Source organism: Tauraco erythrolophus, chromosome 1 (assembly GCF_009769465.1).
Source record: "Tauraco erythrolophus isolate bTauEry1 chromosome 1, bTauEry1.pri, whole genome shotgun sequence".
Lineage (NCBI taxonomy): Eukaryota > Metazoa > Chordata > Aves > Musophagiformes > Musophagidae > Tauraco > Tauraco erythrolophus.
Window position 1 is genome coordinate 133,506,694 of NC_141465.1, and position 22,936 is coordinate 133,529,629.

General features: G+C 45.1%; 1 protein-coding gene across 4 annotated transcripts in view; it reads left to right on the forward strand.

The window, feature by feature from the left end:
• INTS4 (integrator complex subunit 4) overlaps positions 1-22,936 on the forward strand; it is a 40,375-nt gene that overhangs the window by 14,032 nt on the left and 3,407 nt on the right. For 3 of the 4 annotated variants that reach the window (XM_086614832.1, XM_086614849.1, XM_086614839.1), the window contains 11 exons: positions 1,144-1,349; positions 4,179-4,321; positions 5,326-5,441; positions 7,560-7,693; positions 8,464-8,621; positions 11,753-11,846; positions 14,626-14,706; positions 17,886-18,016; positions 18,640-18,699; positions 21,781-21,940; positions 22,562-22,705. In XM_086614832.1, the coding sequence (XP_086470958.1) occupies positions 1,144-1,349; positions 4,179-4,321; positions 5,326-5,441; positions 7,560-7,693; positions 8,464-8,621; positions 11,753-11,846; positions 14,626-14,706; positions 17,886-18,016; positions 18,640-18,699; positions 21,781-21,940; positions 22,562-22,705 (1,427 nt within the window). Of the gene's footprint in view, positions 1-1,143; positions 1,350-4,178; positions 4,322-5,325; positions 5,442-7,559; positions 7,694-8,463; positions 8,622-11,752; positions 11,847-14,625; positions 14,707-17,885; positions 18,017-18,639; positions 18,700-21,780; positions 21,941-22,558; positions 22,706-22,936 lie in introns of those variants that run through there. The other variant, XM_086614856.1, reaches the window with a different exon arrangement.

Genomic DNA, 22,936 nt, shown 5'->3' on the forward strand with positions numbered 1-22,936 from the left:
GTGTTGTAAAAAGTGGCTTATTGTTCCATGACTCCCGCAAATAAAAGCCTGTTTTTCTTAGAGCTAAACTCTCCCTGAAGCTTTTTTTTCCCTGAAGGTTTTTTTTCTGACTACCAGTAAAAAATTTTTTCACTGGCTCAGGCCATCGACCTGTGAAACACGTTCTCCAATTCCTCGTGCCGTAGGTCTTGTGGCAGTGTGGTGCTATTGGGGAATGGGGATAAAATTGTCAGATGTGGAATATACACATCCTTAAATAATGTAGGTCTCTCTCTTCCCACTGCAACGTTTTTAAATACTGCTGAGCTCTCTTCTTCCTCACTCACAGCGCTGCTTCCTTTCTTGAATTCCGTGTTGTAACCTAAATCTGAATTAGGGTGTCAGCTTAGGGAAGCAATGTTGGCAAAATGTTTTTCTTCTGATCACCAAAATGTGATACTTTGGTCTTCATGACCACAGAGGCTCGTAGTTGTGACAAAAGCTTCGTTACTGAATAAGCAGAGGTCTCGCTGTGTTTGCATTTTTCTGCTTAATTGGAATCATCAGGAATCGAATATGTTCTGTATGAACAATAGGCCTGAAAGCTACACGCGAGTTTAAGTAAATGTTTTCAAGATGAGCTAGTTCGAATGGAAAATAAAAGTATGTTTGCAACAATAATGTTTGCAAGACATCAGATTAATTCTTATTTTTATGATCCCCGCACATAAATGTGGAAGCTAGCGAGGATGGCTGCAGGGCAGAGAATCTTGTCTCCACTTAAGCTTGTTATGTTTGGGTATTCTTCAAATTCCTGCTATGTTTTACAGCATGAATACACTCCAGACACCTTTTGGTGCTTTTTTGCTTAAATTTTAATAACTAGGTGGCACCTTCTATCTTTCTTTTGAGGAATCTGAAGTCACGAAGCAGAGGAATTTTGTTCTGTTTGCTGCTGAAACGCTGATCTCTGGGGCTTGTTTGAAGACTTGCCTGTGAAAAGGTCCCTCATGGCATGAGTGCCTACTTCGTCTCCAGCATCCTCAGTGTTTCTTTAGCATCTCCTGTCCTTAGCCCAGTCCTGGAAAATAGGAGGCCTGGCTGTTGGGTGGTATGTCCTTTTAAATAGCACTGACAAATAATTCCCTCCCTGTCCTTTCACAGAGGTTCGGATCGCTGCGGTGGAAGCCCTCTGTATGTTGGCTCAGTCCTCGCCTTCTTTTGCGGAGAAATGCCTGGATTTCTTGGTTGACATGTTTAATGACGAAATTGAGGAGGTGAGGTTGCAGTCAATACACACAATGAGAAAAATTTCCAACAACATCACGCTGCGGGAAGACCAGCTGGATACTGTGTTAGCTGTCTTGGAGGTAAGAAATTCCTGAGGAGGGAAAAAATTGCATTCCTGCTCTCTTTGAGGTGTTGTAATTAAATAAAACTAATGAGCCTCTTCCTCTGAGCTGGAACTGTCCCCCTTTTTTGTTGTTTTGTGGTTTGTTTTTTTTTTTTCCTTTTCTTTGACCATCCCCAAAGGCTCCTATGGTCTTGCAGCTTGTCATCTCCAGGACAACAGAATGCTTTTGAAATAGATGGATTTCAGATAAAAACTCTTCCCTTGATCACTGTGCTGTTGCCTCATGTGTGTTTCTTTCTGTCTCATTTTGTGGTCCAGCACTCTGCACAGCTTCGTTTTTGTTCTGTTTCCCTCCTTCACCTGCTTTGGCTACATCTTTGCACACCACGCAGAGACAGGGCACGGGTCTGAAATCTCTCTTCTGCCTGTTCAGAGTTTGCTGATGTGCTCTGCAGTGTAGATTTGGCCTTTCCCAACCAGTCAGTGCTCAACCAGGATCCAGGGGACAGTGTGAGTCAGCTGCCATTCCCAGTTGACGGGTTTGACTTGGGAAGGGGAAGAGATTTCAGCTGTATAAACAGTGCTGTGCCAAACTGCTTCCCCTCAAACCTGTTTTATTTGCTGAGCTGTAGCCCTTAAGGCGTTTGTTTGGGTTTTTTTTGATTCTACTGCATGTAGTAGGCACGTCTCTGCTTCTTTTGGATAGTCTCCCAGCCTTGGGCAGTGCTGCAAATCTGCTGTTTCTGCCTTTTTACTTGCACTTTGTTTCACCCAGGGCAACAGTGGCCTGTTTCAGTTGTGCCCCAGGAAGAAACTTGTGCATCAAGGTGTAAAAACGTCATAGTTAGGCTGGGGTTCTGTCTTACACTTCTGTGCTGACTTATCATCTATGATTAAATCATACTTGTATTATGGTTTATATTATCATAATTTTTATCAGGTATTAGGATAGCTGAAGTGTGAGAATTATTAACATTTTAATGGGTTTGTCTAATTCTGAAAGGTCCTTGCTTGCTTTCTGTAAAATCCATCTTCCAGTACCAAGATAAAGGATATGGAAAAATAACATTAACTTTGGTGTCTGCGTTTGTTTTGAGAGTGTAAGTATGGAACAGTTGAGTGCGAGGGGAACTTCTGTTTTCACCCCAATGCTTTGACTTTATCTGGATAACTCTACCAGCTTCTCCTTGCTTTTCTGCCCAGGCTTTGGATTCTTTGCCTGTTGTCCTTGATCTCAGTTTCTGTTGAGTTGTGCTCCTCTCTATCACTTCTGCCTTGCTTGTCTCTGTACTGCCCTTCCAGTGGTCTGGGCAACTCACTTGGAGTATTTTGTGTCCATGGTCCTTTGATTCCAGTCCTTAGAGCATGTCTTCTCTTTTGGCCATAGTCTGCCTTTCACCACCAAAATTAGGAATGGCTGAGCAGCCCTGCTGTGCTTTCCTCCTTTGAGCTTTGTGTGTGTTGGCCCTCATTTAAGAGCCTTTACAAAAGAACTGCTCTTTCTTCTTTTGTGTTAGACAGTGATGAATGAGCTGTTGACACTTAGCAAATTATAATTTAAAAAAAAAAAAAAATCCACTATTGAAACTCATCCAGTTCTGGTATCCTGTCAAATTTTCACATTCTATCCAGGAGTACCACACAAATGCTGATAGGAAGGAAGTAGAACACATTGATACGGAACGGCAAGGTGGGTTTTGGCAGAAGGGGTGTAATTAATTAAGCTGGAGTTCAGCCACAGCCTTTCTGAAAATACTGCTGGGACATTACATAAGCTCCTCTGCACAATGTCACCCTGGCCTAAAAAATGAAATGGGTGCAGTGGGACTTCAAAAGCGGTACATTAGGGCTCCTGTGTGATCGAAACAAAGTTCCTCACGGAACTTGTAAGTGTGGTTTGTGGTTTTTTTTTTTTTGTTGGGTTTTTTTTTTTTTTCATTGTCCACCTATAAACCCGTAGTTAGGTTGAGTTCCTTTATCCTGTAGATGATCACTGTTAATTTGGTCTGTCCAGCCATTGACATGTCCTCAACGCTTGCACAAACCCTGTTGAGGCTGGAGACTGGGTTAAGGCTTGTGGAATTGAGCTTCCTGTGTTGAATGATAAAAGGCTTCTCCGAAGACAACGAAACAATCTTTGGTGATTGTTTTGTTGAGTTATCCAGCATCTTCCTTTTATTTTACTGCCAATGCCTAAGGGTACAGCATCACCTGAACCAAATAGTGATTCTTGCTTTGCTTGAGAAGATCAGTGGTGAAGCAGTTCCCATTCATTCCAGTAAATGAAGCATGTGGGTGGATGAGACCAGCAGGAGACCCTGCAGAAGTTGCCTGGTTTGTCACTTCATAGAATCACAGAATGGTTTGGGTTGGAAGGGACCTCAAAGATCATCTAGTTCCAACCCCCCTGCCACGGGCAGGGACACCCTCCTCTACACCAGGTTGCTCAAAGCCTCATCCAGCCTGGCCTTGAACACTTCCAGGGATGGGGCATCTAGAACTTCTCTGGGCAACCTGTTCCAGTGCCTCACCACCCTCAGAGTGAAGAATTTCTTCCTTATATCCAATCTAAATCTCCCCTCTTTCAGTTTAAATCCATTGCCGTGTGTCCTATCACTACACACCCTTGTAAAAAGTCACTCTCCAGCTTTTCTGTAGGTTCCCCTCCAGCTTTCCTGTTTCATCAGTGCTTAGCTGTGATAACTAGAAACGTGCACTGATTTTCAGATGCCTCTAGTACTGATTCAGCCAAGGAGCAGGAACTGCTGCGGTTAGAGAAATGTGTATGCAGGCACGTCTCCTGTCGCGGCACTCATAGGTGTCTGGGTTGGGGTTTGGTTTTTAGGATTCTTCGAGGGACATTCGGGAAGCACTTCATGAACTGCTGTGTTGCACCAATGTCTCAACTAAAGAAGGCATCCATCTGGCGCTGGTGGAGCTGCTGAAGAACCTGACCAAGTATCCCACAGACAGAGAATCCATATGGAAGTGAGTGTGTTCAGTGTCCTTATGTGCCGACTTATTTTCCTATTCTTTCGAGTAGTAGAGACATCAGACAAATATTGAGGTAGCTAAGAAGGGAACAGGTATTACAGGTACACAATCCTGTTGTTCTGTAAATATTTGGAATAGTGGCTGTAACTAAGCATTGTAGGTATTCATGACTGACGTAGAAACTCTGTATTGCTCTTGCTTGTCAAAACTCCTACTGGGAACACAGAACTGATGACCACTTCTGGAAATAGCACTCAAAGCATTCCCAGAAAAGGTGATTTCAACTTTCAATTTAAAACCTCATCTCTTCTGTGCAACTGATGTTTTGTGTTTACTTGATACTGCATGAAGTAGGGATATTGACCAGCAGTTGACTGTATCTGTCATGACAAGCGGATGGGCTGTGTGGCTTCGTGCTGTTGAAGGGACTTTTTCTGTCTGAACGAAACTAATCAACATTTGTGTGGGGTTTTTTTTTGTTGTTTAATGGAAGCAAAAAAGGAAGTGATGCTCCAGCACACATGGTTTGAGATGGAATTCTTGGATATTGTTGGCAACGCTTGTTTTGGTCTGCTTTGTCTTCTATTGTACTCTCACATTGTTTTGGTGGAGTTTGAGGTTTTTGGGTTTTGCTGTTTGGTTGAGTTTTTACCTCTTCGCTCCTTTATTTTTGAAGAAAAAAATACCCTCGTCTGTTAGTGTTTCATATGAAAGCTTTTTTCGGGTTGTATAGCTCCAGGTGTTAAGTATTTCTTGGACAGTTTAAGTAAACAATTTTTATTACTGCTTCCTTTTTCCAACTGCCCTCTCAATTTTCTTTGATCCTGTGACATATTAATGCAAATACTGTGCCGTGAAGAGACGCTACACTTGGACAATAGGATTTTGATGCTGACCAGCACCTCAAAATGCCTCTACACCATGAAGTAATAATGCTTTAAAATGTATTTTGCACCATACATGTTTACTAAGAAATATTTCAATCTGTGTGTTTTCAGATGCTTGAAGTTCTTGGGAAGCAGGCATCCCACTTTGGTGCTTCCGTTGGTCCCAGAGCTGCTGAGCACACATCCCTTCTTTGACACGCCAGAGCCAGACATGGATGACCCAGCCTGTATCTTTTTAATGCAGCCAGTTGATTGTTTTGACTGTAATAGATTTTATTCGTGTTTTCCTGATGCTCACATTTGTTAAACCGTTTTAAACTGTAGCAGACAATCCTGTAGCTATTTCTGGATCCTGCTTAGTTTTATTACTCAGCAAGTGATGGAATTACTGTTATCTGGAATGATCTTCATAAATACCAATGTGGTATAATTGGCCTTTCTTGACAAAGCAATTTATCAAGGTTTGGGCCTTGTCGATGAGCCTTTTGATGTGAAAACATTTGTCTAGTTTGCAGCAAATTTTGAAGATGCTTTAGAATCATAGAATGGTTTGGGTTGGGAGGGACCTCAAAGATCATCTAGTTCCAACCCCCCTGCCATGGGCAGGGACACCCTCCACTACACCAGGTTAGCTTTTAAGTAAGAGTGGTTTTCCTTGTTTGTGTTCTTTTTAGGTAAAACTTTACCCTCCCTGTTGTGCAGTGTGTGGAACAGTACTGTCTCTTAGTGCAGCAGTGGCTGGATCCCTGTCGTGGTGTAAATTTATCATCTTTTGGAAATAGTTCAAAATCAGAAATCCTTATAATAATATTCACACTTCTGGTGCTTTGGAATACAAACTGTTATTGTTTTACCATTATCCTTAATAATAGGAGATGCCTTGGAAATGTGAAATACCATTTTTCCATTCTTCATTCTCCTTGCTTCCCTTCTGTGCCATTGCAGAATGTAATGTTATTTCTGATGCATGCTGAGGGATGTTAGACTGAAACAACTCTCTTTGTGAAGCTATTCTTATTTCTGTCACTGGTCCCAGGCCATTGGCTAGAACTTCTATACAGAATAAATAAATAACCTTGTGAGAGTAGAAAAGGGCCAGGATCAGGTGGAGAGAAAGATTAATCCCTAATCAGATAGCTGAGTAATAATTTGAGTAAATTTGTCCTATGAGTTGAGGATTGAAGGGATGTTGGGAAGGAGAAAACTGATTTTTAGCTCAGTGCACTTTCCTGCTCTGAACCAGAGAGTATGATTTTAAAGAATGTTCTGGAGGTAACTTGCCACCAAATTTTTTGGAAATGTATTATATGGAGACAGGCCTGGGAGCCAGAAACTACAAGGTAGACCTGAATGGTATGTTTGCAGTGTAAATTGTTAATTAAAAACATGATTTTGTCTGATTCGAAGCACTTAGCAAATTTGAATTGGGTTAGTTGAATAGCTTCAGGTGAAAACTGGGAAAGGGTTTTGGGCAAAGAGGAGAAGTTGGTTTACCAAGTGGAAGCCTTTATGCTTGGCAGCCCGTGGATGCAGAAGATTTTTTCAGGAGGTGAGACGTGGGTTCAGTCTCTTCTGTGCCTGAACCTGCTTCTTCTCTGTGCAGTCAAGTGCCCAGGCGATCGTGAGCTTTGCACTGAGATCCTTTCCTGCTCTCCTGTTAGAGGTCTTAATGCTTGGGGTCACCCTTAATGCTTGGGGTCACCCTTAATGCTTGGGGTCACCCTTAATGCTTGGGGTCACCCTTAATGCCTGGGGTCACCCTGTGGCAGGCGAGTGCCTCAGCCATTAGGCTAATTAACCGAAGCCTTTAGCTGCCCTCTGTATTTCTCCAGCTCTCAGGCTGTGAAAATAGTTTTTCTATTCCAGAATCATCTTCCAGTGTTTGATTCTCTGATTGGTGTAAGAGGGGTGTTTTTCAGAGACTAGCATCATGGGACATCAGCAATTTTCAGAGACTCAGTGGTAAACGTTTCATTTTAGATGGTGTTTGGGTACCAAACTGGTAAGCACAGTGTAAGCTTTGAGGAAGAGTTGAAACTCCACCTAATGAGCGTGTTCAGCGTTTATAATCCCTGGCTCCTATCCTTTGTGTCAGCTCTGAGCAATCCCACGTTGGCAGTAACATCCGTCCTCCAGTATGGCCCATCCTGTGATGTTCCCACTTTGTAGTTTGTTTTCATCTGCTCAGCTGCCTCTTTGGGTTGTGCTCAGTGTTCTTCTACTGCAAAGAACTTCTTAAACAATCCCCAGCAAGGAAAGGGTTGTTGAGTTGTTGTTTTAACTTGCTGTCCCCAAGGAGCTCTTCTTGCTGTCGTTTATTTTTCTTTAACAGTCCGTTTCAATAGACATTGCTGTTCTGGTTCTGATTTTTAACGCTGCGAAAAGTTGCCCAACAATGCCTGCCCTCTTCTCTGATCATACATTCAGACATTATGCCTATCTTCGGGACAGTCTCTCCCATCTGGTCCCTCCGTTAAGAGTGAGTTGAACCTCTTTGGTTTGCACTTCACCACTGTTAGGAATATTGCTGAATATTCCGTGTCTGTCAGCCTGTAACACTTTGGTTCCTTAAGGTTTTCCTCCCAGGCTTCTAGGGAACGAATATTGAAATGTACAGTCAGTAAGGAGGGCCAAATATTAAATTGTTACAATATGGATTTTGTAATATTTTGAGAATAATAACATTATTGCTCTCAAGTGAGAATAGCACGTGGCTTTTTGGTTAGGAAAGAGTACCGGGTGGGCAGGATTCCTGGGAGCTTTCTGTAGCTCCAACTGTGTGGGGAAGGGGGCTTAGTCTTTGTAGATCTTCCAACATTTGACTTGTGTCCTACCTAAACATTTTACTCGTGGGTGAGATGTATTCTCTGCTGCTTCGAAGCATATTTTTTCTGCGTGGAAGCAGTGGTGGGACTGAAGTTGACCTTAAGTCATCTTCCAGCTCATAAAATGAATTGTGGTTTGTGCGGTCTTGGACTTCCCTCGACTTCCTAGTGTCATAGTTAGTAGATGAGGAAGATGTTTTTCTCAGAGGGAGGTTGAAGTTTAACCTGAAGGTGTCTGCAGATGGCTTATAAAACGGAGAGCGTTAACTAACAAAGATGCAGAACTGAAAGACTTGATACAAGTTTTGAATTTGAGAAGTGAATTTGAGCTCTTGGTTGGTAGTTGTTAAATAACGTGGCAGCATTTTACAGCGTTGTTATTTGTGCCAAACTGTTCTGCATGTGTGTGTTTCTTCTTGCTTAGTTGCCAGGTAGAAAGCTGGTGTCCTCACCTGTCTCTCCCAGTATTACACCACATGAAGATCCTTCCCAGCAGTTCTTGCATCAGAGCCTGGAGAGGGTTTACAACCTTCAGCACCTCGACCCGCAGGGCATACAGGAGCTGCTGGAATTTACCATCCGGTAAGGCTGCAAGCTGACTTCTTCATGGGAAGATCGATTAGGATTCCAAATGTCTCTGAAGCAGGTGCTTTGCTTCTGAATATCAGTGTTGTGCTTTGCTGTCGAGCTCTTAGCCTGAGCCTTCTTCTAGAGAGCGTTGTGATAAAGCAGCATTCACGGCCCCTTGAAAATAAAACTGCTGGTCTGGGCTTTGGCTCTGCTCCACTGAATAATCAGTGTGCATTGTGGGGGGAACATCTTTTCAGAGCATGGTAAGAGTCAGGTAAAGGTGCTCTTGGATTGTTCGCTTATGGTAAAACACGCTCTCAGTTGTTGTGGTTTATGGGTGACAGTCTTGTGTGTCATTCTTAGTTCTCTGTCCCTGTACGAGTCCCTCATTTTGATCGTGTTATTTGTAACGTATGTGCACAAGGTTTATTTGGTTTGGTTTTGTGGCAAGGAGAGAGGTTATCCCCTTTGCTCTCCCGTTTTCCAGGTCCTGTGGCCTTTAATATAGCAAGAGAGATCCGCTTCTGGTGCTTTGTTAGGTTCTTCTTGCCAGTCTTGCTTCTAAAGGACTTTGGCATTCTTCATCAGTTTGAAAATCAGAGAGAGACTTTCATAGAATCATAGAATGGTTTGGGTTGGAAGGGACCTCAAAGATCATCCAGTTCCAACCCCCCTGCCATGGGCAGGGACACCCTCCACTACACCAGGCTGCCCAAAGCCTCATCCAACCTGGCCTTGAACACTTCCAGGGATGGGGCAGCCACAACTTCTCTGGGCAACCTGTTCCAGTGCCTCATCATCCTCTGAGTGAAGATTTTCCTGGAAGGGACAGTATTATTGCGTGGTCTTGTCTGCTGTTGTGTCGATAAGACCACATGGTGTGGCTTCTGAACGTGGGTTTTATTCTGTGTCTTCTGTTTTGTCTCTGGACTGATTTACACAAACAAAACACTTGAAAAGGATTTTTCTGATGTGACTCCTCTGCTTGGAAAGAGAAGAGCCTTATAATGAGAGTTAGAAAAACAATATAAAATGTTTTGTTTGGAGTATGGAATTCCAAAAAGCTTTTTGCCTTTTTTTTTTTTTTACCTTCCCCCAAAATAGCTGCCTCTTCTGTATGTGTAGCCATAAATCACTTTCACACCACCTGCAGTGGAGAATAAACAAGGTGCTCCTCACTGAAAACCCAGCTGTGAAAACTACATGGTTTGTCTTCAGCTGGTTTGGAGCTACTGTGCATGGCCTAAAACATCATCTCAAAGCATTTAATGCCCTAATGCCCTAAACCCTTGAAATGGTTCATCTCTTGATGGAGCATCCAGAACCTTGTAGGCACTATGGAGGTCTGGAGGCCTTGCAGGCTGTGATTGTTTTGGATTTTGAGTGTAGAAATTGTGTCAGGGGTGGCTGCATACGTAATTTATAGGTAGTAAAGGACGGCCATGCTTTGGAGTTGATGGAAATTACTGGTTGGCTTTTTTCCTGCTGGGTTCACCACCCAGGAACCGTACTCAACCAGCTGCTGTTTCCCACCGCTGAGAGAATGTTGAGGGTTTAAGACAAAACCCTAAAAGTGTTAAAGGTGGTTTTGCAGGGGGCAAGAGCTTGCTGCACCAGCAGTTTGGTTGCTGAGAGGAGAGGGGCGGACGACGCTGGCAGCCGTGGATTCTGCGGTGGGATGTAACTCCCTCCTCCTTTGTCATTCTTGTCATCGGGGGAGCAGCGCAGACCCCGTGGAGCTGCTGTCGACGTGGGACTCAGCTTTCCAACCACACTCGAGACTGACACTCTTCCCCCAGGCTCTGCAGCCGGAACTGCACGACAAGCTTTTTAGCAAATCGGTCTTTGTGGTTTAGTTTCTCCATCCATACAACAGGAATTTTTTTTTTTTTTTTTTTTTTTTGTCTTGCAGGGATGCCGAAATCTGTTTAAGATTTGTAACAAAATAGAATTAATGGAATTGGGAACTGTAGAAGATTGGGAAATAGAATATCTGTCTGGCTGTTAGCTGAGAGGTGACATCCTGTTCCCTGTTAGTGTGCTGTGATGCATTAAGTGTAACGTGGGAATTGAGCACCCAGGAGTCTCCTCTGCTCTCAGCTCTCTGGGAAAAGATGAAATGGAGTCACTGTAAGGCTCAGGCTGGCTCTGCTGTTCTTGCATTTAAGGAAGGCACAGCCCCTCTGCTTAGGAGAGATTTTCTTTGGCTGCAAATTACACAGATAATCTCATGGATTTTTTTGCATGTGTCAGCACTCAGCAGCCTTCTGGTTTGGCAGAGCCAAAGTTTCAGAATTGCATCATAAATGCAAAGATAAATCTAAAGTAAACAAAAGGAAAGGGTCATCTGAAGGAAAAATACTCTTTTTAATAGTACTGTAGGAAACATGGAAGTAGAGTGACAATTTTAGTATACTTTGGATCAAAGCAAAAACGCAGAGAAGAGCAGAGGCATGTTGAATCCACATCATCCAACCTATTTTCAGTTCTGTAACAAAAAAAAGAGATTTGTTTTCTCAATACACACTTTTGATTTCAAAACGTGTCTAAGAGTAGAGGACCAAAGCCTTTTTGGGTGCCATTAACTGTGTCTTTTTCCTGTGAAGTTAAAAGCTCCTTCTACTGCTGTGTGATTTACAAGAAACACTCACACCAGACAGCACACAACAGCTGGCTGGGCCAATACCAGTACATCAGCTTTCAGCTTGTTTCAAAAAGGCAGCAGCTGTATCCCAAAAACGCTTGCTCGTGTGAACCCGACGTGTTCCCAACAACCTTTGCTCGCCAAGAGGAATAGTTAGATTTCCCAGCAGAAGGCTGGAGTGGTTTAAGTTCAGTCTGGAACTGCTGTGCTCTGTGGTCCCCACAGGGCTGCAGAGTAATGTGGGTTGACAGACTTACTGCTTCCACGCCGCGCTCGGCTCAGCCTCCGGAAAGAAAGGAGATGCCAAGTTCCAAGGTGCAAACTGGTTTGTAGTAGGTGCTCTGCTGCTCTTTCCAGTGCTGATTCTAAGGATAAGAAAAAGTGAGATGCAGGAATAGCTGGCTTCAGCGTTGCTGTGTTCTGAGTGCATTTAAATTAACCTGCGTGCTGTCTCAACGTTGTTTTTTTTTCTTTTTTTTTTTTCCCCCACATGCTTCAGTGATCTTCAGAGGCTTGGAGAGCTGCAGTCAGAACTGGCAGGGATGGCAGATTTCACTGCAACTTACCTTCGGTGTCAGCTGCTCCTCATCAAGGTTTGACTTCATCTGGGTTTTTTGGTTTGGTCTTCAAAAATGCCCCTAGTCCGTCTTCGTGGTGCACTTCCATGTTTCGATTTTTGTGCTGAAAACTGATGAATGATGAACGTGCAGGTTCCCTGGATTTCTGATACTCCTGCTTCCAGTCCGTGGCACATAATTTACGCAGTAACTTTGCCAGTGAGTACCCGGGTGCAGATCTCTGCTGTTGCACTCAGGGCTGACGTTGGTTCATGTGTGTTTCGCCAGCGCAGAGTTTATTTTCTGACATGAATCACAACGGAGGCAGCTACTCCGTAGCCTTTTCTGTTACCAGAGTTACTTTTCTTTGCTGGTGGCCACTGGAATGCTTTTTCACCACACTGCTGCTGTTAGTGGAGTTTTATAGACAGTGTTTTGTAGGCAGCTTTTTTTGGCACCGATGCCAAAGGAATTCTTTAGACTTGACTGAGCAAAATATCAGTGCTGCTTTCTTTTACAGTGCTGAAATTATCTATTATATTAGCAGATGAAGTGGTTACTTTGCCACCATGGCAACAAACCTTTTCAAAGTCAGCTTTTTGCTGTAAACAGGAACTAATTTTTGCCTTCCCTTCACAAGCTATAAGCTGACAATAGTATTTCAGTTAGTCTCCTGGCATTCTTTAGGTGTTTGAGTGTAATTTATACAGACGTAAGGCAAGCCCTAAAGCAAGCAGCAAACAGGTTTCTGGAAGAGACTCAGTAAAAGCTTTGCTATGTAAAACCAAGAAGGTATTTCAGTTTCTTTGCTAAATGCATGGCTGCCAGTTGGTGGATCTCACAGCAGCCCTCAAATCTTTGGAATATGTTTATCATAGAATCATGGAATGGTTTGGGTTGGAAGGGACCTCAAAGATCATCTAGTTCCAGCCCCCCTGCCATGGGCAGGGACCCCCTCCACTACACCAGGTTGCTCAAAGCCTCTCCCAAACAAGTATTTTAGATGAGTGGTGTTACAGTTCAGTACATTCCTAGCTAAATCCAAAACTTTTACCAAAGCAAAATGTGCCATCCAGGTAGAGGACCAGTGTTTGGAGGTGGCTTTGTTGCCCTTCTCCAGGGTTTGGCTGGAGTGAGCCAGTGTACATTAGTTGAGAGAGCAGTGGTTTTTGTAGCAAAGAGGAGAGCTCTGTCTGGAAGAAGAGGGTAAACGCTGCACCAGCCGTGCTGGGCTCGAGCTGTTGAGCAGAAAGTACGTCAGTGATGTGGAGGAATCAGTAATGTGGCTGAAACAGACAGGAACTCATGATATCATACAATGTCAGAGGAGCCCTTTTCAGTAGATTTCTTTCCAATTGCTTCTTTCCCCAGGAGAAAGAAGCCATTGGGAGAAAAATGTATCGTCATTTCCCAGCCTCTCGAGGCTCAAAAGGTTCCAGACCTTTACAGGTTCTACATCCCCTGTGATTTTAGGAGTACTTCGCTGGGATTCTGGGGCCAGCCTAGGTGAAGGATATAGTCTGTATGTTCTTGAGCTTTGGCTACAGCCAGCTTTGTGTGTAGCTGTATCCAAAGACCTCTACTCTGCCCCTCTACTCTGCCCTCGTGAGACCTCACTTGGAGTACTGCGTCCAGTTCTGGAGTCCCCAACATAAGAAGGACATGGACCAGTTGGAGAGGGTCCAGAGGAGGGCCACGAAGATGGTAAGAGGGCTGGAGCACCTTTCCTATGAGGACAGGCTGAAAGAGTTGGGGCTGTTCAGCCTGGAGAAGAGGAGGCTCCGGGGTGACCTTATAGCGGTCTTCCAGTACCTCAAGGGGGCCTACAGGAAAGATGGGGAGAGGCTGTTCAGGAGGGCCAGTTATGATAGGACAAGGGGTAACGGTTTTAAAATAGAGGGAGGTAGGTTCAGGTTGGATATTAGGAAAAAATTTTTACCATGAGAGTGGTAGAACACTGGAACAGGTTGCCCAGAGAGGTGGTGGATGCTCCATCCCTGGAGACGTTCAAGGCCAGGTTGGACAAGGCCCTGAGCAACCTGATCTAGTTGGAGATATCCCTGTTCCTTGCAGGGGGGTTGGACTAGATGACCTTTGAAGGTCCCTTCCAGCCCTAACCATTCTATGATTCTATGATTCTATGACAGGCAGCTTCAGAAAGGAGGGGATGATGCAAATCGTGCAGTCAAGCTTTCTTAGTATTTTTAAACATAAATCAAAAAGCAAATAGGGTGTGGTTGGGTGGTTTTGTGGTTTTTTTTTTTTAATATGAATATCAGTATTACACTCAGTATTCTTAGTAACTCCAGGATCTTTGGTGGAGTGGAGACTGTCAACAGGAAGATTCAGAAGTACAACTCTGTAGGTGTGTTTCTGGGGACAGTTGTTATTATTTCCACTTTTTTGCTTGCAGTCTGAGGTTGCCCTGATCTTAGTCTCAGGGTGGTGATAAAGCAGTGGGTTACTTTTTTTTTCTAATAGGTGACTTCATTCTGCACAAAGCTCTCCTTAAAAAGTACTGGAGAGTTTGGCTCAGCCGGTCTCATTTATTGTTTTATTAATATTATTCTCAATTACTGCTTTATAGTTGTATAGATCTCTCCATGTATTTATGGAACAGTACGTATTTTGGAGGCCTTTGTTCTCTGTGTTGTGTTTGAAACCATAAAAGACACCTTTGGCCTTTTTCAACCAAGCTGTGGGTGTACAGCCGAGGCACAGGGCGTCTTCCCTGCTCCCAAGGCCATCTAGCGCGGGGCTGTAATATTTAGGCTGAACTGGGTATTTATCATCGTTTCATGGTTTTCTTCTGTAGGCCTTGCAGGAGAAGCTGTGGAACGTGGCAGCTCCTCTGTACCTGAAACAGAACGCGTTGGCATCTGCTGCAGCAAAACAGGTGAGGGGGAAGCAGCTGGGTCCGTGTGGAGGCAGGTCCACGGATACGAGCCCTTCCTTGGCCGTGCAACAGTAATAACTGTACCTTCCACTGCCGTAGTCTGGCCAAGTAGATCTTAGTTCCCCAAAGTGGAGTAATTTCTCTCATCTTCACAAGATGAGTGGCAAGCGGTGGAGGCTTATGACAGCTGTAAAAGGCAAATATCACACCCATCTTCCAGAAGAGCAAGAAGGAAGATCCAGAAAAACTGTGGGCCACGTGGCCTTATCTCATTCCTGGGGGAAGATTATGGACTAGCTCCTCTAAATCATAGAATCACAGAATCACAGAATGGTTCAGGTTGGAAGGGACCTCAAAGATCATCCAGTTCCAACCCCCCTGCCATGGGCAGGGACACCCTCCACTACACCAGGTTGCTCAAAGCCTCATCCAACGTGGCCTTGAACACTTCCAGGGATGGGGCAGCCACAACTTCTCTGGGCAACCTGTGCCAGTGCCTCACCACCCTCAATGTAAAGAATTTCTTTCTTATATCTAACCTAAATCTCCCCTCTTTCAGTTTAAAGCCATTGCCCCTTGTCCTATCACTACACGCCCTTGTAAAAAGCCCCTCTCCAGCTTTCCTGTAGCCCCTTTAGGTACTGGAAAGCTGCAATAAGATCACCCCAGAGCCTTCTCTTCTCCAGGCTGAACAATCCCAACTCTCTCAGCCTGTCTCCATAGCAGAGGTGTTCCAGCCCTTGCATCATCTTCGTGGCCTCCTCTGGACTTACCCCAGCAGCTCCATGTCCTTCTTGTGTTAAAAGCCATTTCTAAACAAGCAAAGGTCAACAAGGTGATTTGGAACAGCCAAAACGCATTTCCCAAGGGCAAATTGTGCCTGACCAACATCGTTGCTCTTTATGATGAGGGAACTGGTGCTGTGGACAAGGGAAGGGCAGCGGATGCTGTATCCCTTGACTTTAGCAAAGCCTTTGACGCCTTCTCCCCTCGTTTCCCTTTCACTAAACTGGCAGGACTCTGGCTGAGTAAGTGGATGATAAGGTGTGGAAAACTGGCCAGGCTGCCTGGCTCAAAGCATTGTAATCAGTGGTACAAAGTCCTGTGGGCAGCCAGGACTTAGCGCATCCCTCGGGAAGCAATGATGGGACCGATAATGATTAATGTCGTCATTAATGACCTGTGTGACGGGAGGGAGTGCACCCTCAGCAGGTTTGTGGATAAAACCAAATTGAGGAGGCAGTCGATATGCTGGAGGACATGGCTGCTGCTCTGGCTGGGCTGGGGAAGTGGGATGACAGGAACCTCACGATGTTCTACATGGAGATCCTGGTGGACAACACGTTGAACCTGTTGCAGTAAAGAAGGCCAGCTGCATCCTGGGCTGTCTCAGCAAGAACGTAGCCAGCAGATGTGTGGAAGTGATCCTCTCTATCTAGATAGAGGCAGATTTCGATTAGATATAAGGAAGAAATTTTTCACTCAGAGGGTGGTGAGGCACTGGAACAGGTTGCCCAGAGAAGCTGTGGCTGCCCCATCCCTGGAAGTGTTCAAGGCCACGTTGGATGGGGCTTTGGGCAACCTGGTGTAGTGGAGGGTGTCCCTGCCCATGGCAGGGGGTTGGAACTAGATGATCTTTAAGGTCCCTTCCAACCCAAACCATTCTATGATTCTTTGATCCAGCTCTAGGGAGATCACATCTGGAGTGCTGTGTTGTGTTTTGGGCTCCTCAGTAGAAGGAAGATGCTGACAAACTGAGGCAAGTTCAGCAGAGGGCCCCCAAGGTGGTCAGGGGCTGGAGCACATTCCCTGCAAGGAGAGGCTGAGGGAACTGGGCTTGTCCAGCCTGGAGAAGAGAAAGCTTCGGAGTGGATCTACTGCTCTCTACCACTGCTTCATCATAGGATACAGATGAGTCGGATCCAAACTGCTCTGAACAAGAGACTATGAATCCAAGTTGGAATATGAGAAATTCTGATAAGATATAAGGGGGGGGAAATTTACTGTAAGGGTGGTTGAATACTGTAACAGGTTGCCCAGAGAGATGGGGAGAGTCTCCGTCCTTGGAAGTGTTCACAAGTTGATGTGGCTCTGAGTAACTGGATCTAATTAGACCTGGTCTGATCTGGGGACTAGGCTAGATGGCCTCCAGAGGTCTCACCTAACCTGATTCTGTGATGTATAAACGACCTGATCATGGAAAAACTGAAGCTAAGCCCTAGGAGAAGGTAAAGGAGAAAGCAAGCTATTAAATAATCTGGAAACGAATCTAGAGTAAAAGCAAGTTCGTGGATCCGCTGGGAAACTATGCTGACGTTTTGAGTCTTCAGTTAATTAAGATGTAATAAGAGGCAGGTTCTGCTGTGCATCAAAACCTTCAATGCTGTTGACAGCTGTCTCCAGGGATGAGGAGAAACAAAAGCCTGTCAGCTTTTAAAACCCTCTCTAATTGAGCTGTGTGGCTTGGGTGCCCTTCTCAGTAGCACATGAACCCCCTGGGAAGTTTTATCTATTGAGATTGGGAATGTAGATCACTTCCCGTGAATGCAAGGTGAGGGAATGTTTCCTGTCAAGGAACTTGTAGGTTCTTGGCTTCTTACAGTCATGCTGCACTCAGCTGTGTTAATTCGAGCACTTCTCTTGTCTACTTGAGTACGAGGAGTAAAACTGCGCAAGGTTCCAACTGCCTGTCTGAAATAACTGAGGCTGATGCTCATGGTCTGGTAGTTCTCACCTTCAGCTACAGTATGCAAAGCCTTGTCGAGTCTGAAGCTATTTCCAAGAGAACTTGGTCAGATCTAGCTCCAAAAATATAAACCTGAGCCGGGCCACTGAAGCTTCTCTGGGCTGCTCAACGTTTTGTATTCCAGAGTAGCCAGTGGGAGTCGGTGAGCGTTCCACCCCTCGAAATCTAAAATGCAATGTCAGGAGATAGACTGCTGATGGAGGGGGTGCTTGATTCCCGGCCGAGTTTCATGGATTGTTTCTCTAATATAGCCAAGATAACCTTTCCGTATCAGGCGTCGCTTTACGCCGCGAAGAATTTCACCGAGAGAGCGAGACTCGCGGGTTAATGTGTTTGTCGGTGTGAGGAGAGATACCAGAATCTTGTGATGGTGCTTGTGCAGGACTTTAACCAAGCCTGATGGTTTCTTGTCCCTGTGGTGTCTGTCTGGCAGATCTTGGAAGAAACTTATAAAATGGAGTTCATGTACAGCGGCGTGGAGAGCAGGCAGGTGGTCATCATTCACCACATGAGACTGCAGGCGAAGGCCTTACAGCTTATAGTGACTGCTCGGACCACCAGAGGGTAAGGATCACCTGGAAGGAGGGTCTTCATAGGGTTAACTGTAAGCTTAGTTTCTTCCAGCTTTGTTTAAAAAACCAGTAAGGATAAATGAGACACACCAAACACCACGGCATGCCAGTAACCGTTTGCTAAACTAATTCAGCGTGAAGAGCCTTCTTTAGCTGGAGAGTGACACAATCCTAAATTAGATGACAAAATTATTAGGAAGATGCAGTTTGGGGGTTGAGTTTCGTCGGCTATGAACATAGAAATAGGTTAAAAATGTTGTAGAGTTGATATTTGGGACCTGTTTAAATGAGGAAAAGTCGTAGAGGTCGACAATATATTTGCCTTTTAACCTCTTGTTTTATAGATGGAAAGTTAATGTTTTCTAACAGTGGCTTTGGGTACTTAATTAGTGCTTTATGTAAATGATTTTTTGGAGGAGGATATGGATGTGGGGAGGGAGTTGGCAGTTAATTTTTATTTTTTCTCTTCTGGGGAGCACCTTTCTGGCCTCAAAATGGTAAGATCTTGTAGTTTTTAGGCACTTGAAATGGATTCCAAACCTCCTAAATGTTAGCAACCATTGAGCTAGTTTTCTTTATTTAAAACTAAACTAAGGAATATTATCTTCATTGCAGAGTGGAACCCCTTTTTGGAATGTGTGAAAAATTCCTACAAGAAGTAGATTCCTTTCAGAGGTGAGAAACTCCGTTGCTTCTTCGCTTTGTTCAAAAGTCTCTCCTCTGTTGTCGTCAGGGAATATTCCATTTATTCTGCGTCTCCTCAAATTTCCCTTCCCCTGCTGCTACCCTACACTGGAGACTGCTGTCATGAGACAATGATGCAGTAAGTGGTAAACTCCCTTCTAAACATGGAATTTCCATCTATGTGCTCCTCAGGGTGGGGACATCTCACCCAGGTGTTGTCGTTTCCTTTGTAAGACCACTGCTTCCAAAGCACTCACCCAGCTCTCCTCTCGCTGGAGAGGCGTTTCTTTCATCTTACCCTAATCTAGATGTCCAAAATAGGTCATATTAAGGATGCCCAGTTTTTTTTCCTTTGATTCAGAAGGGAATTGGGTAGCTAGCCCAGAGACATAGGTATCCAGAGTTGGCTGAGCAGAATTCCGTCTCTAGTTCTGATTAAATTCTTGTTTGTTTGTGGTCCGTATGCTTGGCAGTTGTGGCAGGTGAAGGGATGAGGAAAGGGAACCGGATCTACCCGTTCCCTAGTGCTTTGCTTATTTGGCAGCTAGTGAATAGAACTGTCCATTTGCTTCGTATCTTTTCCTTGCAATGAGTCTCAGGATCAGCAGAACTCATCACGACAGCAAATGTGTAGACGACACCGTGTGGTGTTGTGGACACGCTGGAGGGAAGGGATGCCATCCAGAGGGACCTGGACAGGCTGGAGAGATGGGCCTGCGAGAACCTCATGAAGTTCAACAAGGCCAAGGGCAAGGTCCTGCACGTGGGTCGGGGCAATCCCAAGCACAAGGACAGGCTGGGTGGAGAATGGATTGAGAGCAGCCCTAAGGAAAAGGATTTGGGAGTGCTGGTGGATGAGAAGCTCAACATGAGCCGGCAATGTGCGCTGGCAGCCCAGAAAGCCAACCGTGTCCTGGGCTGCATCCAGAGCAGCGTGGGCAGCAGGGCGAGGGAGGGGATTCTGCCCCTCTGCTCTGCTCTCGTGAGACCCCACCTGGAATACTGTGTTCAGCTCTGGAGTCCCCAGCACAAGGACGACATGGAGCTGCTGGAGCGGGTCCAGAGGAGGGCCATGGAGATGATCTGAGGGCTGGAGCACCTCTGCTATGGAGACAGGCTGAGAGAGTTGGGGCTGTTCAGCCTGGAGAAGAGAAGGCTCCGGGGTGATCTTATTGCAGCCTTCCAGTACTTAAAGGGCCTACAGGAAAGCTGGAGAGGGACTTTTGACAAGGGCGTGTAGTGATAGAACAAGGGGCAATGGCTTTAAACTGAAAGAGGGGAGATTTAGATTAGATCCAAGGAAGACATTTTTCACTCAGAGGGTGAAGAGGCACTGGCACAGGTTGCCCAGAGAAGCTGTGGCTGCCCCATCCCTGGAAGTGTTCAAGGCCAGGTCGGATGGGGCTTGAGGCAACCTTATCTAGCAGAAGGTGTCCCTGCCTGTGGCAGAGGGTTGGAACTAGATGGCCTTTGAGGTCCCTTCCACCCAAACAATTCTATGAATGTACGATTGTAGGGTAGTAGCCCAATTTTTTATAAAGAATAAGGAATATGAAATGATTTTCTAGCGAGAGTCTGTTGTCCCAAACTATACAATGGATTCTATTCTCTGTTCTTGACCTCTAGAACTAGCTCTTTTTTTTTTTCCCTACTGATTGTAGTTTACTGTTAAAACTTTCCTCAGATGTAATCATTAATACTGTCATAAATATTGATAGAGAAGAACCATTCTGGAAGCTGCTGTAGTAGAAGGTCAGACAGCTCAGGTGTTTGATGGTGGGTATGTTAGATCCCCCTAGGAGTCAGTAGTGTAGTTAGCCAGGTGACAGTGCACAGCTCTCGTGGTTTAACCCCAGCTGGCAACTAACCCCCACGCAGCTGCTCGCTCACTTTCCCCTAATGGGATGGGGACGAGACTCGGAAGAGTAAAAGTGAGAAAACTCGTGGGTTGAGATAAAGTCAGTTTAATGGGGAAAGCAAAGCCGTGCGCACAAGCAAAGCAAAATAAGGAATTAATCCAACACTTCCCATGGGCAGGCGGGTGTTCAGCCATCCCCAGGAGAGCAGGGCTCCATCACACATAACGGTTACCTGGGAAGACACACTCCATCGCTCCAAACGTCCCCCCTTCCTCCTTCTCCCAGCTTTTATATGCTGAGCATGACGTCATATGGTATGGAATATCCCTTTGGTCAGTTGGGGTGAGCTGTCCCAGCTGTGTCGCCTCCCAACTTGTGCACCCCCAGCTACTCACTGGTGGGGTGGGGTGAGGAGCAGCAAAGGCTTTGACTCTGTGTGAGCACTGCTCAGCAGTGACGAAAACATCCCTGTGTTATCAACACTGTTTCCAGCACAAATCCAAACCACAGCCCCGTAGTAGCTACTGTGAAGAAAATTAACTCTGTCCCAGCCCAAACCAGCACAAGAGCATAAAGAATGAGGCATCCGTGTATCTTCCCCGAGATAGTACCAATTCCAGAAGTTTGCAAGGCGACTATGGCAGGACCGGCTCCTTCATCCAGCTGTGCTTTGCCTTGCCACGGAGATGGAATGCAGAGCACTGGAATTGCCCGTAGTCTCATTCAATTAGCACTCCTGCTGTCTACGTAGCATGACAGCTGCCCGTGCAGTCCGAGCGGGCAAATCCCTACGCTGTCAGCCTCCCGTTAACGTGTCGTCGGCAGGCACCTCAGCGTTTCCAGCTCCTTTTTGCTGGATCTAGGTTGGTTTGCCTGCTGGGCTCCGTACTGACGAAGGACATGAGAAGTGAGACCTGAATAGCCCTTGATGTTGTCAGTCTGAGCTCCAGGTATTGTCCCAGCAAAACTAGCCAGAATAATCTTTATCTTATCTTTGTCCCAGCAAAACTAGCTGAATAGTTGCTAGAAATAATCTAGAATAAAAGCCAGAATAATCTTTATCTTACGTGTGAGATGTGCACCAGAAGACCAGTCTCCATATCTCCTTCTGTCGTTATAGCTAAATGTAAGGATTAAGTAGCTCGGCTGCAAATAACATTACTGTTGAAAACACTGAAAAAAGTGTTGGATTTTTAATTTATTCTTAACGCAGATGTTTCATCTCTGAGCTCCCACATATGCAAGGCAGTTTTGTAGATAAATTGCTGGACTTAATGCCCAGGCTCGTGACATCCAAGTCGTCAGAAGTGGTCAAGATTCTTCAGACAACGCTGCGACAGAGTACCTTCCTCCACCTCCCTCTTCCAGAGCAGGTCAGTTTAACACAGAGAATTAGAGATGGAATATCCAGACTGTTTCAGCATCTGGTGGTTCCTAATATACCATGAAGGACTTGGAGAGGGAATTTTTACAAGGGCGTGTAACAATAGGACAAGGGGCAATGGATTTACACTAAAAGAGGGGAGATTTCGGTGGGATCTAAGGAAGAAATTTTTCACTCAGAGAGTGGTGAGGCACTGGAACAGGTTGCCCAGAGAAGTTCTAGATGGCCCATCCCTGGAAGTGTTCAAGGCCAGGTTGGATGAGGCTTTGGGCAACCTGGTGTAGTGGAAGGTGTCCCTGCCCATAGCAGGGGGTTGGAACTGGATGATCTTTGAGGTCCCTTCCAACCCAAACCATTCAGTGATTCTATGAAGCTTTTAGAATCCAGGTTCTTGGTCAGTCCCAAGTGTTATTTCTTCCAAAGCTTTCTTCTCCTTACCTGGTATCGCCAAGACTACTGCTAAAAATAACTGAAGAATTCCTGGCAGTATCCAGAAGAATCAGAAGTTCATGCACAACTTCTCCATCAAGAACAGTTAACAATTGTATTTTTTTTTTCTATCCTCCTCCCCCCACCTCCTCATTCTTGCCGACCGCTTTTCCCCCAGTAGCTCCATAAAGCTACTGCAAATATCATTGAGCCTACTGGTGAGTCTGATAATCCTCTGAGGTTTACTTCGGGGCTGGTGGTGGCACTGGATGTTGATGCAACTCTGGAACATGTGCAGGATCCCCAAGGAACCGTTAAAGTTCAGGTAAGCAGTCGCTTGACATAGATGCAAACAAGATCGTATCTTAAGAAGAGTTTGTTTAAGGATGTCAATGCTTCTAAACAGCAAATAATTATACACTTTTTGAGCAAAAATGTTGGATTTCTGCGTTGTGACCACACATTCAGACATTGGCTTTGTATACCTGCACGGAGTTGACTTGCCTACAGTTCCTGGGAGTTTGCTTTGAGCACTTGGATGCTATTCCATGCTCCA